At 36.9% G+C, this 18,706-nt stretch overlaps 1 protein-coding gene across 1 annotated transcript in view; it reads right to left on the bottom strand.

Moving 5' to 3' along the window:
* Positions 1-472: 472 nt before the first annotated feature.
* Positions 473-18,706, bottom strand: part of PAWR (pro-apoptotic WT1 regulator) — a 70,927-nt gene continuing 52,693 nt past the window's right edge. The window contains exons 3-6 of the mRNA XM_066550160.1: positions 16,403-16,437; positions 7,828-7,975; positions 6,368-6,472; positions 473-1,881 (exon numbers count right to left, since the gene is read on the bottom strand). Coding sequence (XP_066406257.1) covers positions 1,795-1,881; positions 6,368-6,472; positions 7,828-7,975; positions 16,403-16,437 — 375 coding nt within the window. The 3' untranslated portion in view covers positions 473-1,794. The remainder of the gene's footprint in view (positions 1,882-6,367; positions 6,473-7,827; positions 7,976-16,402; positions 16,438-18,706) is intronic.

Raw genomic sequence — 18,706 nt, 5'->3', positions numbered from 1 at the left:
GACTTTATTATGTCTTTAAATGTTCAATTTCATGGAACTTATAAATTAAGGGACCTCTTACTTTTTCAATAATATTACAAGCAATACTCATTGGTGTACATTGTAATTCAAAGGGCTTATACAAACCCCCTATACCATTTAACCCCCTGAGAAAAGGTTTTAAACGGTGTTCCATGGAATCTCATCCACTGTGAAGGAAAACACTGAGGCATCCTGGACTGAAAGTGTCCTGAAAAACACTTTAAAGCTTTGAAACGTTTTTCCTCATCAGAATGCACAAATGCAAAATAATCTATCCTATACCCAAAACAATCCAAAATGTTAACAATAATAGCTGGAATTTTAAATTTAAGAAATACTGTCAATGAATGCACATTATGAAAACAATTTGCAAATCTGAAAAGGCAATTGTCATCTATATTTCACATATATATATATTAATATAACAATACTGTTATATTGTTATATTAAAGTTGCTTTTAAGTTTATGGTAAAAAGAACTGTATGTATGTAACTTTCTGACACCAAAATTGTCCATAAAAAGCCTGGACTCTTGGAAATGTTTTAATTTTTAGTGTCTTTCCTCAAAGGGTTTGTACATTTAATCTGACCAGATGAAATAAAGTACAAATAATTTTTAGTCTAAATGTTAACTGAGATCTGTGATTAAAGTCTAAGGAAAATTTTGTCAGCTATCATGTTATAAAAGAATCCACACACAGTCATAACTGGATTGTAACATCTAACCAGGCACTTTTTAAACAACTTGTTAGTTTAAAATCAAGGATAAAAATGGGGTTTGTATACCATTTGATGTTTCAAAAAGGCACGAATCACTGGTATGCCCCTCTACTTTGTCACGTACCAAAAAAAAATTTCACTCAGTTTAAAAAAAAAATCCAAAAACTTGTATGATTATGATCACTACAAATTTTAGGATGACAACAAGAAGTGTCTTTGCTAAAATGAAAGCTCCAGGCTTTGATTGAATTCTCAACACAGCAAACTAACTGTCTGATTGCAAACTTGCAATTCATTGCTAAAGCAAAAGCCATAAAATAAACTGCAGTGCACAACTTCAATGTGATTCTAAGAACTTATTAATGCTGATATTAGAGGTGATTTATTTGGCTTTGTGGTGTTTTGCATTTGTTTGTTTTGTAGTTTTTTAGTAAAATCTTCCCCTTCTGACAGAATACTGTTAAACACAGGAAAAAAAATTTGCTACTCTCTACTGTTGTCAATCTTTCAGACACAATTAAAAAACCACAACATACAAGAGTTCTAGAGCAAGTCATCAATCTGCAAAATGTTATACATCAGTAATAAGGCATCCACTTTACAGCTATTTGAACAAAAAAGGAAGCATTTCCCAAAATACGTATTTTGAATCTGTGTAAACAAAGCTCATATGTATTGCTTCCATTAATTTCAAAAATATACACCCACATGGACTGAAAATGATCTTGATGCTATGAAGTTTAGATTACTGTAATCTCTGCAGCTGTAATCTGAAGGTACAAAATCCAAATATTTTTGAACTTAAAATTTTGAAACATGTTGAAAATTTTAATCATGCTTATGTGAAAAGAAAGCTAAAAATACACCCCAAATTTTATGCCATTTCATTGAACAAAGGAGAAAGCACTATGAAAATAAACATTCATCTGGTTTCCTAACAATAAATACAAAGACAGTTATTATAAGATACTGCAACACAGGAAATATTACTATATTGACCTTAGTGTTCAATCAGTAGTTTTTTAAATCTTTCCTCATTGACATCTGAATCTTCTACCTTGTCAGCTGTCCAACAACTTTTAAGAGGGTTTTGTTTTCTTGCTTCAATTGTTCATTTTCGTCTTCTATATCATCTAGATCCTGTACAAGAAAAAAGAAAAATAAACACTTCTCAGGATGGAAATACAAACTCTCAATTAGTAGCAGCAGAAATTTAATATCTTAACTCTGAAATGAGGAAGCTGGGACAGGGAAGAATTAGTGTCACAGTAGGTACCCTTAGAAATGTTAAACCAGCCTGTTTCAAAGTGTTACTATAATTACAAAACATTAAGATTATATTCCTAAGCACCTTAAATAGAAACATGTTCAAATCAAAGCTACAGCAGGAATTAATGCATAAAGAAACCAAAACAGAATGGGGGTGATTATTTTTCTGGCATATACAGAGAGTGTATTTAATCAGCTCCTGTTCCTGCTTTCCCCAATTGCCTGTCTGCAACTATGGCTCCCATGTATACACATCACTGACTATTACTGCAAGAAATCCTGTTTTGTGTATTAAGTATCAAAATTTTCAGAAAAAGACATGCCAGTTCACTTTTTTCCTGTGGAACAAAAAATAAAAACAGACTTTGTAGCTTTTGTCTGAAGCGCTACTGGAAGAACAGACAGCGTGCACAGAGTAGTAATGGGTGCTCAAAATAGGTTGCTTTCACAGTGTTTGAAAATGTGTTTGACACACACAAATGTTTGTGTCTTTTCCACTAATTACCATTTTTGTACAGTTCCCATTTCACTTCTTCACTCCTAACAAGTTTTTTCAAGCCTTTAAAGTGAAAATCAGTAATAATAATGGCTTAATACAAACATTACTTCAATAAATGCAATTTTTGTGTACAAAAATCTCATGCAAAAACCAAAATGTGAACTAGAAAAGAATGAAGAAACAGAAGAGTGATGTCAAGGACAGGATTTTAAGGAGAAAAATGAAAGGTGGGCAAAGGAAAATGAACCAGAATTCTCACTGGAGATCCTATGTGTTTTTTGATTCAAGTCTGCCAAGCTGTCCTCTTGCCTCAAGAAGTAAAGAGAAGATTTTCTCTCTCTTGGTCCTTTAAGTTGTTACGCAGTGTTTGACATACAAAGCTCCAGTTCTTATTTCTTTCTCAGTGAGGTCATTCCAGAAGTGCACAATAGAGATCATCTGTTCAATTGGTATAATGATTTTTAAAAGCCTCTTCAGTTTGGTAAGCTAAAATCCACACCTCAATACTTTGCAATCCCTTTACTGTTTTCTAGAGTAGAATCAAGAAATCACAAGCAGAAATTTCTCTTTGCCTCACAGAAGTAAAGCTGCATCACAGTATGAACCAATTCCAGGAAAAGCATTTGACCACTCCAACATAACAGATACAAGTGACTTAAATACCTAAACAGGGTAAGTCTTGGTGGATAGATGCTATAAATACAATTTAGTATAAACAAATACACTTTATAATCTCTTTTGTGCAATTTAGATTAATAATCAGATAGATGGAAGGGATAAACATTTTCAATAAAACTACTTCTTTTTCGTTTGGTAAACATAAAACTTGCATTATAATGTTTAAACTTGGTGATCGAGCCATCGGATATCTCAATTAAAGCTTACCTAAAATCCTCCCGTTTAAAATTCTAGTATAATACACTCAAAATATTAAAAGTTTCTGAAATGTTTATGCTGCAAAAATAACATTCCAGAAATTACTACATGTAAGAGTTTCTTGAATATAAGCCAAGAAAAATAACTGCTTTAAGGATCTACAGAAACAATGGGTTGAGAGATGGAGGGGATTCTGCCACTCTGAAATTTAAAGTTTTTTATTCAAAATTACAATACTAATTTAAGCTTATTAACAAAAAAAGATGCAATAGCAGGAAAGCTTGAACTTCACATACCAAAAGAACTGATAACTACACAATTGGCATTAATTGGACTGTAAATCCTCACTGACAGACTCTCTCCAAACACACTTTTAACTACACTGACATCTTAGTAAGGTCAGAGATGACTAAGTGTAAACTAATTGATAGCTAAACTTTGCCTACAAAGTATTCAAATGTTTTTAGATGCCTTTCAGACATTTAAGGTTTTTATGAAGCAATTGCCCCTTTCTTACAAAGAACATGGCAGACATACCTTTAATGTCTCATATACTGGAATAAGAGAATGCTGTTTATAGGGGAAAGCATTTTCTGTTCCTCAATATAAATGCAGCTCATATCCTTTAAGTATCTCTGTGATGTACTGACTGAGATCAGCAAAATGATAATGTCACATTAAATAAATATACTCACTTAAAATGAGAAAAAATCTACCAAGAAGTTCTCATGATTCTTGGAAAAAGTTTTTCAAGTGCAACACAAGGTCTTTGCCAATCAGGCATGCATCTGTGGTTATGAATTGACTAAAACTTCTAGAAAGAGCATTTTGCTAAATATGGACTGAGCAGTCAGAAAGATACACAATAAAATGGCCTTCTAAGAAGTTATCTAGGGTATCTGATGTAGTATTCTTCCCATACCTGCACATGTTAACCTCCAACAACTGTATATATTGATGAACAGAAAAGCTGGAGGAGAACCATGAATGTGTAGATGGTCAAATTTAGAGACCCCTATTTAGGCTGCTACCAGCAAAATCTTTGAAGACAACCTCTACATAGACACACTAAATAAAGTTCAGTCCTCAGGACATCCTTTCATCTAAACAGAAGGCTGAAGATTGCAGCTGTTCTTCCATGAAAAGCACCCAATACTGGTGCTAGGCCTACAGAGGGACACTGTAGGCCTCATCCATCCATCAGATGGATGTCCAAGTGTTGGCTCTCATGTTCTCAGTTATGATAATAAATCTGAAGCAAATACAACTGACATATTAATTTCCATAACTGTCTATCATGAGAATGATGTGATATTTCTACAGCTTTTCTTAATTTTTTAAACATTTTCTCTTTCTGAATCCACATGATGGCCAATACAGAAGCAAGCAAATTCAAGAATTAATAAACAGGAAAGTAAAACTGCATTTGTGTTTATGGAAGCATCACTTGAGACATGAGTTCAAGAAGACAAATAACTATGCTGATCATAAAATCAAAAGGCAGCTAATTCACCCTTAAGAAAAGCCTAAGAGACACAGACATAAATAACTTGCACTCTATTGAGCAAACAGATGATATTAAAGGTATGAAAAATGCTGACCTGATGGACCAAAAAAATCCCTTCTCTTCTGTGTTTAAAAGTATCTACCCTAGGAAGCACCAGCAAGATGTCTTTGTAGATCTCATGTAGAGGTAAAATTTTAGTCAATATAAAATAAAGCTGGCTTTGAAATTACTTTATTCAGTTTATGTTTTCTTCCATACAACAAGTACAAATTGCCCTTGTACTTAACACAGGCAATGCACAGACAGTGCCTAACTTTACTATGGATGCTCAAAGACAGTTTCTAGTTAAGACACTTGATGGATTTCATTTAGGACATCATACTTCAAGTATAGCCAAAAAAAACCAACATTGCTTCTGGAATATCAAACCTATCAAAAAAACTGTGGTCCTAAACCCCAAGATTTCAGTCATTTAGGTTCTTTCAATTTGTTCTTTCCAACCTTTGAGTCAGGAAGTCAGACGTGACCAACAGTATTAAATAGCTTTGCCATCCATTATGCAGAAGGAATGAATACCTGCCTTAACCGGCCAACAAGCTTAGATGTGACAGATTCTTTGCAGAATGAAAGAACTGCATGAAGAGCAATGCCTCAATTAAAATAGAAATCTCTCTAAAACCAACACCACCTCATTTATCCTACAGATCAACTTCCAACTTTCTGCATATAAAAGCCAAAATGTGTTTCAAAATAATCCCATCTCTTAATTTTCTAGGTTAGTTTGCAAACTTCTGAATGTTGTTCTCCTTTGCTGCTAATGCAGAGGTGCAAAATGTAGGTCTGACACTCTTCATGCCTCCCTTCACTGATGGATTCACCAGACCCCTATCTGCACTGGACTAGAAGAGAGGCATGTATCTCTAGGACATCAGGACTCCACAATTCAGCCAGGAAGTGCAGGATGAGGTCAATAATACACCCTGTGAAAGAATTCCTGTTTGCCCTTAAAACTGGTGCAATTTTTTTAAAATCAACTTTTAAAACTTCTTATCCTGTCCTATTTCCAAGCATGTATCACTCTTCTAGCCCTCTTCTCCTGCCTTCACACCTTGCCTGATGTTACCTCATGTCTCCTGCCCTGTGTCTTATTCTGTCTTCATATGGGATCAACAATAAACAGTATGAGAATATCTGTCAAAATATAAAGAGCTTTTGGTTTTATAACCTTGCTTTATAAACACTTAGAACAACAAGGAATTGACCAGACTTAGGGAAGTTAGTCATGACAAATACAAGTCACCTTAGAAAGAAAATACAACTTACCAACATACCTCTTGAAAAGCTACACAAATACAAAAATCCCCCACACTAATGCTTTTCTGACCTTGCCCAATGAATGTCACCTGAAGAATACAACAGAGAATGCAGTCACTTATTCCCTCCTTACAGAGTCATGGAAGAAAGTATTTGCTTACTCTGTTTAATAAATCAATTTCTTCTTTCAGCTTTCCAATTAGTTCCTCTTTGTCCTGTGCCATCTTCATTAATCTTGCATTTTCCTGTCTTTCTTTTGCAAGTTCCTATAACCAGAATAAAGAATGAAGTTGAAAATGTAAATTCTTGTTTTAAGAGACAGTTTTAAGTTAATACCATCTAAAACAAAGAAAGAAGAACAAACACACACACACATTTATCTATAATTCTTTTCCTACTGCAAGTCAAACCCACATCTTCAAGTTCTTTTACATTTCAAGGAGCTAAAGAATCACATCTAAGAATATTTTACAACAGCAAATCTGTTTGGTTTGATTCAAGTGATTATGTTTGAATTTATATTTAACTTAAGCTTGAACACAGAATTGGACAAGGGCCCAAAACAGAAGAAATAAATGTAAAGTATCAGCTCCCAAATTATTGTCGGTTGGATTTTCTGTTGTTGGTTTTTTATAACACCATGAACAAGAAATGAAGACTCACTTTTAAATCTGTGGGCCTGAATGTGAGAAAGAATGAAAATCTTCATTAGGAAAGAAGGTGCTTAAATCTTCTTCTGTTTTTTTTTACTGGCAATAAAGTATTTCAGAAAGAAGATGATTTAGAAGGCAGGATTATGATACACTTTACTCAAATGAAGATTCCTCAAGTCTTAAATCAAAAATAGCAACTTCTACAAAATACATGTCATTTTCCCCCTTTCCAAAAAAGACCTATTCAAATTGTGTTAACTTAGTAACTTTCACCCACACGATTCAAGAATATTTGTGAAGTTACCCACAAAAAATCCACTTCAGAGGAAGACAGAGAAGCCAGTAATAGATAACACAGAAAAGCTGAGCTTTTTGCCTAAGCCAGTATTTTGCTAAAATTACTTAGCAAAATACTGGCTTGGGCGAAAAGCTCAGCTTTAACATTATTACATTCTCCCAAAACTGTTTTTATTAAATCAGTATGAAACAATGCAAACCATTTTAAATATGTGTTTTGAATGTTTACAGCTCTAACAAACAACTAGATAGCAGTTAAATTTTACAATATTTTGGTATACTAAAAAAACCAAACCAACAAGTAGATCAGAAACCAGCTTGTAACCTTGTGAACAGCCAGCGAGCTCCTTATTCCCCCAAGGTATTTGCTCTGTGTTGGTGTGTCACGAGGTACACAGGAGAAGCACACAGAGCACTGCTGGCTCTCTAAGTGTATTATCTTTGCCTTAACTATTTCTCACTTAAATACCAAATGAAAACTAAACATCTGTGATTTGAAAGTTCACATTCTTCTCGGTCAGTCTGACTCTTTGTATGTTTTTGTAGACATAACTATCTGTACTTCAAGCATTTTGCATCATTTCTATGTAGTTTACCTGCAAATTTCCCCATGAAGTTTCAGAAGTACTTCATTTCAGATGTATGCCATAGCAAGGTTAGTTGGTGCTTACCCTTTCAAGTTCCTCAATCCTCTTCTCCAAAGAGTTACTTGGTAGAGAACTGCCAGAAGAATTTGCATCTCTGCTGTATCTGCCGTAAGCTGTCCTGTCTGGTCGGGAATATCTGTTTGGAGCATCATCTTCTGGTGCATTGGCTGTACTGTGAGGGGCAGAGAAAGCACACACCTATTTACACATCTCACAAAATGGAAATGAGAGCAGTCACAGAAGAGCTCTCCAAAGCAGGTCAGTCTAATAAACTGCAGAGAACATATTCCACAGCTGAGAACTCACTAAATTCACTGCCTCAGGGATTCAAATACTTGGATAATGCAGCTTTCATCACATGGGTAATACACCATAAACACATACTTATCCTATTTTTCAAGTTTCATTAACTATGCACATTAAAAAACAAGCTAAATTACTTTATTTCAAGAACTAAAGTGCCACTACAGAGTTTAAACCAAGAATCTTTTTAACTAGATCAAAACATAAGAGATGAAAAAACAGGTACACATCCAAAACATAAGAATATTGACTAACTTTTTGGGAACTATGGATTTAGTCTGTAAGGGAATGGAAAGTAAACTGAAGTGAGAAAGTGATGTGACCCAACAAACCAATTTTATGCCATCTCCAGATATTTTACTTCAGAACTTTGGTAGAGAGGAGTTTGTCAGAGCTCTGTTGGCTGACGCTCACTCCTTAAGTGGTCCCTTGGGACCAGGTGGTCTAGATTACATGTCTATTTATTAAAAATCAGTCATGGAATCAACAAATAAGCACTGCAAGTGCACATAAGCTATGTTTTTTTTAAAAAAGCATGCAGGGTCTCCATTACTACTGGCATGTAAAAAACCAGTATTAATTTAAAAATATGTATGACAAGTCAAGCATTTTCAGTCACAAAACTAACAGCGTCTTTCCCATAGCCATTTTCTTCCTAAACAATAATGTTACTCACCTTCAATGAAGAGTCTAATGAACAACTAAGAACAACAGCACAGAGTGCCCTGAGAGCAGACAGAGACTCTCCCTCACCAATTCACCAAAATTACACTTAGACTTAAAATATACAAACTGCCAAGACAAAACCAAAAAAACTGAGATACTCCAAAGCCACCTGGAGATGGTCCTCAAAAATCAGCTCTAGGTGGCCCTGCTTGAGCAGGGGACTGGACAAGATTACCCCAGAGATCCCTTCCATCATCAACCAGCCTGTGATTCTGCAAAATCCCACAGCTGAAATATGTATACACTGGTGCTCTAGACCACTTAGGAAAAGAATGAAAAGCACTATGAGCATCCCTACAACATTTCCTTTAAAACACTGTAGAGTATATATGATTAATGTGTTCATTTAACAATTTTGCATTTCATAACTCTAGAAAACCCCTGCTGACAACATGCAGATTTAGATGGATACAGTGCCAATCAAAAGCAGGAGTATCTGGCAAAGGGATGTCTTTTCGTGGATATAAATATTCTTTTGCTCCAGTATGTGTGAAGTTTCCAAGACACACTGACACAATTGTAAGGAATTTTGTAGCTTAATGTTATTACCATATTTAGCACTGTTTATTCTTCATCCAGAAGATTTTTTATAAAACATTTCTAGGACCGGATATGCATGTTGCAACACAAGACAAATATTTAAACTTAACTCTATAAATTCTACATTTTTGAGTTTTCTAAAAGACATGTAGTTTCGTGTTGTTAATGTCTCAAGGAGAGACCACACAAAAAAAAAGTCTCAACTTTTTGTAATTTAAAAAATGAACATTTATGCCACTATACTGAAGTATTTAAACTCAGCTCCAAGTGAGTGATATTGGCAGAAGCTCCTACACAAAGATTAGAAGAAAGAATACCTGGACAGGAAGGGTTTCATTAATAAAGAAAATGCTTTAATTTTCAGGGCTTTTTTTCCTGACATTCACACTTGAATTTCCTCACCTATTCCACTGGGCAGCAGACCCTACTGAACACACTCCTTCTCACTGTAGGAAAGTACAAAGAACATATCATGAAGGCTTCTAGGTAATGGGATTTAAAAAAAAACATTTAAGAGGGCATAAGTCCAAAACCTAACACAAGGAATATAACAGATAAAAAGTTTATTATTTTGGGTGTTATAACCAATGGCTATGACACAGCAATGGCAAAAAAGTACTACCCATGACACAACAGAAACATCTTTCACAAAGAATGTCTTCAGATGCAATGTCACTTCATGAGTGCTAAACGAGAAAGAATCACAGACTCAGAATATGCTGAGTTGGAAGGGACTCATTAGGATCATTCAAGTCCAGCTGTTGGCCCTGGACACCCCAAGAGTCACATGTGCCTGAGAGCATTGTTCACTTCTTGAACTCAAGACAGGCTTGGTGCTGTGACCACTGCCCTAAGAAACCTATTCCAGTGCCCAACCACTCTCTGGCTGGAAAACTTCTTGATACCCAACCTAAACCTCTCCTGACTCAACTTTATGCCCCTCCCTTGAGTCCTGTCATGGACCGTAAGTGTCAAGATATCTGTACCTGACTCTCCTCTCTCCCTCCCAAGGAAGTTGTAACTGCAATGAGGCCTCCCCTCAGTCTCCCCTTCTCCAGGCTCAACACACCAAGTGACCTCAGCCATTCCTCAAAGGCCTCCTGCTCCAGTCCCTTCACCATCCTTGTTGCTCTCTTCTGGATGTCCTCTAGGAGCTTGAAGTCTGTTTTATATCGTGGCACCCAAACCTGCCCCCAGCACTCAAGGTGAGGCCATCCCAGTGCAGAGCAGAGTGGGACAATCCTTTTCCTTGCCTGGCTGGTGATGCTGTGCCTGATGCCCCCAGGATCCTTTCCACAATGATGACTAGAAAAACAGTATCACTGAACTTGTAGCCTCTTCACTAAGAGGAAACATCTATGAACCACCCCCAACAAAGACAGTGTCTGTGGAAGAATACCTGTAGATTATGCTTATGTATAAAAATACACAAATATAAATTATTTTACAAGGTGCTTTTCTGGCTATACTAAAAACAAAAACAATATAGCAAAATCAGTTTGACTCCTCTTATAGAGAAACAGAAATTTTGGTTTGGTGTTCCTAGTTATTTTCTTTACAATAAAATCAGTTATTCACACAGGGACAGGTTTAAAAGCAAGGTGAAATATCTCTTGCTTCCTTCCAACTTGCTTCTTTGATTATCTCAATGTCTTTCTAAAACACTGTCCAAATTGCCATTTCATCCAGTGAAAATCACCCTGTCCAAGCTGTATTTCAACTATGACAGGTTTATTTTTATGCTAGAATCTTATAACTGTACCTGATTTGGAAACTCCTAGGTATTTATGTCACTACAACTCGGTCAGTTGCTAACTGCTTTTCTGGATGAAGCAAAGGACAATTATTTCTAAACAGGGCACCTTGGCTTTCTGTTACTTTAGACCACTTAAACCAAATTTGTGACTCTCAGAGCTGAGCTAAGGAAAGGCAGTCTTACCTTTTCTACAGCTGCATTCCCGAGACTCCTCCACTTTTCCTGCCTCTGGCCTTCAGGTGAATGGGAAACTACTCAAACCATGAAGCAGCAATCAAGCAAAAGGAAGCCATCAACTTGCAGCCACAGTGGCTCCTTGAGGCAGTAGCTTGCCCAGCTGCATGAGCACTGGCTCAGGGGGGAGTGAGGAACTCCAGCCAGAACTTAGACCATCAAAACATTTTGCAGAAATAAACCCTACTTGTTTATGCCTTCTCATAACATCAGCAGTGTCTCAAGAAGGGCTAGAAAAGTCAAGAAAAACTTCTTAAGTGACCCCTGTCTAAAATAAAATGCTCATATCTGCAAAGCAGTGGTCTTAAGGTAACAAGCTAGATGAGACAATGCTTCCAAAGCCAGCCCTCACTGTGGAACTCCTAAACACAGACAAGCAGGCATGTCTGGGCACAGCATTATGAAACAGTATTTCATGGCTGTGGTTTTCTTTAATTAGTGAGATCAAGGTTAGTATGATGGAAAGTAAACTGTTATAGTTTAAGTTTTATAATTATCTAAAAACACTGAGCAAGGCAATTTCAGCAGTGTTCAAACTTCAGACCCCTCCAATGAATGCTCTGAAGCACTTTCTTTTTTTATGGTCTCCACTTCCCCATGTATTTTTCAACTCTTACATGAACGATAAACTCAAGTATGATGGAGTCTTTTACAATTACTGCTAAATAGTCTCTACCTCTAGGGTTCCATGTTAATGTGCTGTACTATCCTAAAGGAGGGGGCAAAAATCCTCTCTTGACATTTTGACTGGAAGCCATGAAACCATACCATACAGTATTCTTTTCCACTAGTAAACAAACTTATAAGGGGAATACACTTCTGAACCATGAAGAGATTTTAATCTAGCTCTTTTTGTAAACTAATCCAGTTGATCTGTCCAATTCAAGAACCATGCAAAAATCTTTAAATCCCAATCTGCAAGGTTTGCTTTACAATTCTTTTTTTTTTTAAAGAATCTAAATTGGTTCAAAAACTAGTAGATAGTCTAAGTAATCTGATAGAACAAACTTTCTGTGTTTATTAAAATACTCCTATGTCTGCATAAATACCTTGCATTACTGTTACTTGCAAACATGCCTTTTAGTTTACAAAAGAAACATAATTCATGTTTACATGTAGATTAGACTCAAATAGTTCAATAAAGAAAATGCACTTTGGCCTTCTTATGTTTGAGAAATCATTGGTAACATCAACTATGCTGATACTATCAGACCTTAATCAGAAAACCATTCTTACTAATGGCAATATGTTTAGTACTTAAAATATCTATTCACAAAGCAGTGCAAAAAATGGCAGACCGAGTTTCATAACAGCAGTTTGAAATGGCCAAGACAAGCCATATTACATTAAAAAAACTGAGAGGAAAATGGAAGAATGGGAAGTTGATATGAGCTATTACAACTTAAGTATACCTAGACATTAAAAACACATGAAGCTCACAGTTAGGACACCTGACTGACCACAGCTCCCAAATACTCTCCTGCATGTCCTGTGGCCTTCATGTCAGCATGACCTTGCAGATTCTGGTCGCGCTTTTAATAGATCTCACAGTACCACTCCAGCCCACAACAAAACCATCACTTTCTCTTGAAAATATTTTATGGACTTAATAATGAAACTACAAAGGAACCCTCCACAAACTTCTGGGAGGTGTGAACATTTCTGAAGCAAATTCAGAAGACAGACTACAATTATAGACTTATAGATCTTATAGACTAAGATCCTCATCACAAACTTTTATTTACTTTACAGCACAAAGAGACAGGCTCAGTTTGTCCAAGTCACTAAGCACACAGCAATACACAGAAGCCATCAGAGTTCATTTGTAAACATGTTTTCCAGTCAATGGACACTCAGTGAAATAGGTTTCCCAGCAATGTCATATAAATGTTTAGTCACAGACTGTTGTATCCATAGGGGAAAATAGCCAGTGTAATTCACAGTGTAAAATCTGTACAACTCCTTAAGTCCTGGAACAGACCAAGAGAACAATGATTCTGTAAGGACACACAGAACTGATCTTCTCTCCTTTTTAATCTCTTTTCTCTTGTCAGATACAGGAGGATGGGTATCTCAGTGTAGAGGCAGAATCACAGAATTGTTGAAGTTGTAGAAGAAACTCTAAGATCATAACATAAAATATGAAAGCAGTTAAATGGAAAGGGAAAGGTACTGGATGTCCAGAATGATATCAGTAATCCAGGACTAGAAGTCAGAAAGGACAGATAATGGAGACAAAACAGGAAGAAAAAAAAACAACAAGAAAAAAGCCACACACACAAAACCAGACAAATAATAAAGAGAAGACCAGACCTCAATGATTAAATAGAAGGATGTAAGAGAAATGGGGAAGAGAAAGGAAAGAGTGCCTAACTGTGCTAGGAAATGGAAACCAGTGAAGTGAAGAAAAATGCTGAAACGAACAAGATGCCATGTTTGATAAGGAATAACTAGGGAAGAGTGAGAAGACGAAAGAGAAAAAGCAGTAGTAGGAATGGAAGAAAGCAACCTGAATATTTCTGGCAAATAACTCAATCTCTCAATGGGAAAGAGAATCTATTACAGAATCCAACATTTCAGGAAAATACAGTTTCTTTTTTGCTATCATAAGTCTATGAAGTCTACCAACCATCTCTCCCACAAAATACTGGCCACTTACTATTGCAAGTTTCAAATAGGATCCCAAAGTGATTGTCCCTATGTGAAACATGCTTCACTCTCAATTTGCTTTAAAAACCTAAGAGAGTACACCTAAGACTGTTAAAAGCAAATGAGGCTGAGTGTATCTGAGCCTTGAAGCAGCCTATTATCTCAATTCAGCCTTTTGGCATTAACATTCCAATTCTAGGTACAATCACAGAACGACATTTTCCATTTCATAGATTCACAGAATATTTTGAGTTGGAAGGGACACAAGGATCACAGAGTCCAACTCTTAAGTGAATGACGCATTCAGGGATTGAATCCACAGCCTTGGTGTTATTAGCACCATGCTCTAACCATCTGACTTTCCAAGGGACTCCTACTGTATTTGGGACTTCAGTGAGATCTGAGTGATCTGAATAAGAATTACTTATAGAGGAGCCTGCTTTCTGTAAGACCTTCACCTACTGCAGATGTTGGAAGAAACAAACAAGCCCAGAACAATGCTGGTTCCAACTCCTTTAGCATTCAAATCAGAAAGCAAAACCACTGGGAGTCATACCTCAAGAACCCTCACAGGAAAAATTAGTTCAGGGAGGCAGAAACTTTCAAATACAGCAGAAAATTAATAGATACTATTAACTCCAACCACAGTGGGCATTGTATAACTCAAGGAGAATAAAACCCTCTGAGTATTTGTGAGCACTGGGCACTGTGTTGACAGTGGCAAATAATCCTTCACTTTCAACTTGAAGTTCAAGACTATGCAATAAAGAAGATAGATGGCAACATTCATAAAATATTGAACAGCAGCTCGCAGCAAGTCAGATTCCTCCTGCATGTGATGCCAGCCCTGACAGAGGAAGTTGACAAAGACTCACATATAACTAAAGCTAACTGAGGGGAAACTGCATAACCAAGTCTTATTTAGCATTTTCTAGCTTGGCATTTCCTACTTTTGCAATGCTAATCAGTAGAATTAGATTATTTTCAAATAAGTTACCAGCGGGGTTGTGCAAACTTCTATTTATTACCACCCCACGCACAAGCAAGTTTTTGCAAGCAAGTATATACAGCAGGCAAGCAGAGATAAGGTTTATGAAAAGCCACAAAAGTATGACACACACCACTAAGTATTTGCAGATACAAACAGCAGTAAAATTCTGCACCAGGACTGAAGAGGAAGTAAAGACTGAACTAAAATGTGCCTGATTAATAAGAAATGAATCATGAAATTACATAGTTACTAAACTTGTGACAATAAGCCCACCCATTCTGCAATGACAAAGTGATTTTTAAAAAACCCTATAAAAAGCATCACTCAACTAGGTTTATGAGAACCTGGGAATATAAATATAAAAGACACTGTGTTAGGAAAGCTAAAGCATAACAGGATAGGTTATTCTTTTTTACAGTGTGGGAGGTGAGATTCTGGAACAGGTCGTCCAGAGAAGCTATGGGTGTTCCCTCCCTCCAAGTGTTCAAGGCCAAGTTGATGTGGCTCTAAACAATCTAGTTCACTGGAAAGTGTCCCTGCCTATGGCAGGGGGACTGGACTAATATTCTTCAAGGTCTCTTCCAACCCAAACCATTCTATGATTCCACAGGTGAACAATTTTGAGGGGTAGAAAATACAGCTGTGAAAGCTAGATAATTTAGATGGTCTTTGCACTTTCTTCTACAGCCATACATATAACTGATGAGTTAAACACCTACATATTTTACCCAAGTAAAGGATACCTGAAAGGGAATGCATTCAGGTACCAAATAAAAACATTCTTACACAAGTGTCTTGCTTCAATTGATGTAATTGAGACCCCATGTTAGCTGTGATAGTTGTGTCAGTACTAATTCCACATGGACAAAAATTTCACAGTTGTTGAGTGCATCAAGAACTTCTGAAGTATTTATCTGATTAAAAAGCTGGAGTAATGACCAGGGTAATACTTGACTCAAAGACAAGCAAATAACAAACAGAACATGCTATATATGAGAAACACCTCTACAACTGAAGACAGTAGTATTACAAAACCATCTTTAACTATTACTGTGGAGAGCAACAAAATGATCTTCCTTTATTCAACTTCGGAATACAATGGTTCATAAATTAAATTGTGAAAATACTGGCTCCTAGGCAATGTGTAGTCGAGTTTGACATCTGATTGGGAAACTGCTCTGCCCTAGTAAGATCTAGTAAAACACTAGTGGAATTTATTTTAAAACTGTAACATAATAGAAGGCTTTGGATAAGCTTGCTGCATCTTTCAGGTCCTTTGCCTGGTATCAGGCTATATATCTACAGTAGCAGTATGATGGCTTCTACTACAAATAGCCATTTAATCAGCATTATTTCTGGCAGAAATGCAAACAAAATTGTTATGTACAAAGATCTCATACCTTTTATACCTGCTTGAAACCATTCTGGAGGAGTCCTAAAAGAAACAAAAAGGAAAAATGAATTAGTATTTTTCTTGTAGCTATACGGCCAAAATATCCTATCAGTCCACAGAAAACAAAGTCTGCAGTGAGAGTAGTCCCATGCCACTGTACAAGTCAGTTTTGCATGATTTTGTTGTCAGGTACAGACAATACGAGGACTATTGTCACCATGTTATTGCTTCTGAACATTACCCCAGAAGCCTTAAGTGTCTGCCTCTGATTACATCGTAAAACTGGATATAAAACACTTATTCCATAAAACACTTATTCCATCCCCCTGCATGCACAACATGAAGCAGCTCACACCCTGCCACCAGTACATCTCCACCACTAACTAGTAAGGAAACACGTGTGCACTTTGATAGTTGTTCATCAACTTGTCCAAGAGCAGCAGAGCAAAACTGTTTCAATTCCTCAGCAGCAGTGCTGTCCTTCTGGATGGGAACAAAAACTGAAGCTGTCAAGTACAAAAATTAAGACACGTTTCAACTGGTAAACAAGGGCTCAGATTTGACAGAGTAAGTCCATAAATATTTTTTAGGATGTTGTAAGAACATGAACCAATTATTTTCTTAGTCATAGGCAAAACTCCCCTGGCAAATAAGTAAAAAGTCAGGAAAGAATATTCAAGGAGTTAAAGGACAATTGCCTTTATGAGAAAAAAAAAAGGCAAAGTATGGAATGCTGCCTATTTACAACACTTACTGTGGGCAAAGAAGTAAACTAGTTCTTAAAACAAGATGCAAGAGAAATTCCATCCACTCTGAAAATTCTACAGAACATTACACTGCCTTCACTAATCAGCACACTAGTGATTTTGTAAGTAAATAAACAAGCTAAAAATTAGGACACAAAGAGTATTATTTTAGTATAGAAAATAGTATTTTAAAAATATTTGTATTATAGAAAAAACTTGATCTGAAAGTACATTTTATGAAGCATTTTCCATTTCTGCCATATGTGCTACATATTATTCCTAAGATAAGCAGAACAAAATTCAACAAATTCATGGGAACTAGTTAAAGAAACCCACAAATTTGGCAAAATTGCCGGTTTAACACTGGTAACTATTTTTATCATTGATGACAGCATCTGAAAATTAGTGATTCACAGCTGTGAAACAGAAACCTTATTTTACCTCTAAAAGGGCAGAGAAACAATTTCAAATGTTACCAATGCTATTTTTAAAGTTTACTTAAGGGTAGGTTATCTTTGAAAGGTCATGGAAGCAGGGGGAGGTTTCTGAGGACTAAAATGAAGTAAATATCATTCCTTTCTTCAAGAAGGATCATCCAGGGAACTACAGGACAGTCCTTAGCTCATTTCTTGAGCAGAAAATGGAACAAATCCTCAAGGACAGGAAGGTGAAATCAGCATGGCTATAGGAAGGGGAGACCATGCCTGACCTGACAACCTTCTATGATGAGAGGACTTGGTGAATGAAGGCAAAGCAGATGATGCTTATCTAGATGATAGCAAAGCTTTCAACACCTTCCCACACAACATATGTATATGGAAATAGAGGCCAGATAAGCAGACCATGAGATGCAGTGACTACTGGGTCCAAAGGGTTACGAGCAGCAGCCTAAAGTCCAGCTGGATGCCAGCCACTTTGCAGGGATTGATACAGGGGCCAGTACTGTTTAATGACTTCATTAGTGACCTGAATTATGAGACAAAGTACAGCCTCAGCAAGTTGGCACACTACAAACAACTTGGATGAGAGCTTAACAATACATCAGATGGCTGTGTTGCCATCTAGAGGGACACAGACAGGCTGGAAAACGGGCTTACAGAGACCCCATGAAAGTCCAAAAAAAAAAGGAGAACGCGAAGTCCTGCACCGGAGTCTGGAGATGAATAATCCCAAGCAGGAGTACTTGCTGTGGAAAGCTGCTGTACAGAAAAGAATGCTGGTGTCCTGGTGACATCAAGTCAAACATAAGCCATCTCTGTGCCCTTGCAGCAAAGGCCTATGGCATCCTCAGGATGCACTGCCAGCAGGTTGAAGGACAGCATCCTGAGGAGAGCTGCAAGACAGTGAAGGGACTAGAGGAGAACTTGACGTCACTTGGCTTGTTCAGCCTGGACAAGACTGAGGGGAAGTTGCAGCTACAACTTCCTCAGCCGCAGTTACAACTTCCTCATGAAGGGATGAGGAGAGTCAGGCACTGACCTCTCCTCTGTCGTGACCAGTGACAGGACCTGAGGGAATCTTGAGGGAATGCCTGAAGTTGTGTCAGCAGAGACTTAGTTTGGATA

Source organism: Molothrus aeneus, chromosome 5 (genome assembly GCF_037042795.1).
Source record: "Molothrus aeneus isolate 106 chromosome 5, BPBGC_Maene_1.0, whole genome shotgun sequence".
In the NCBI taxonomy this organism is placed as follows: domain Eukaryota; kingdom Metazoa; phylum Chordata; class Aves; order Passeriformes; family Icteridae; genus Molothrus; species Molothrus aeneus.
The sequence above is the reverse complement of the archived record's forward strand: the minus strand, read 5'-3'. Positions and strand labels throughout refer to the sequence as shown.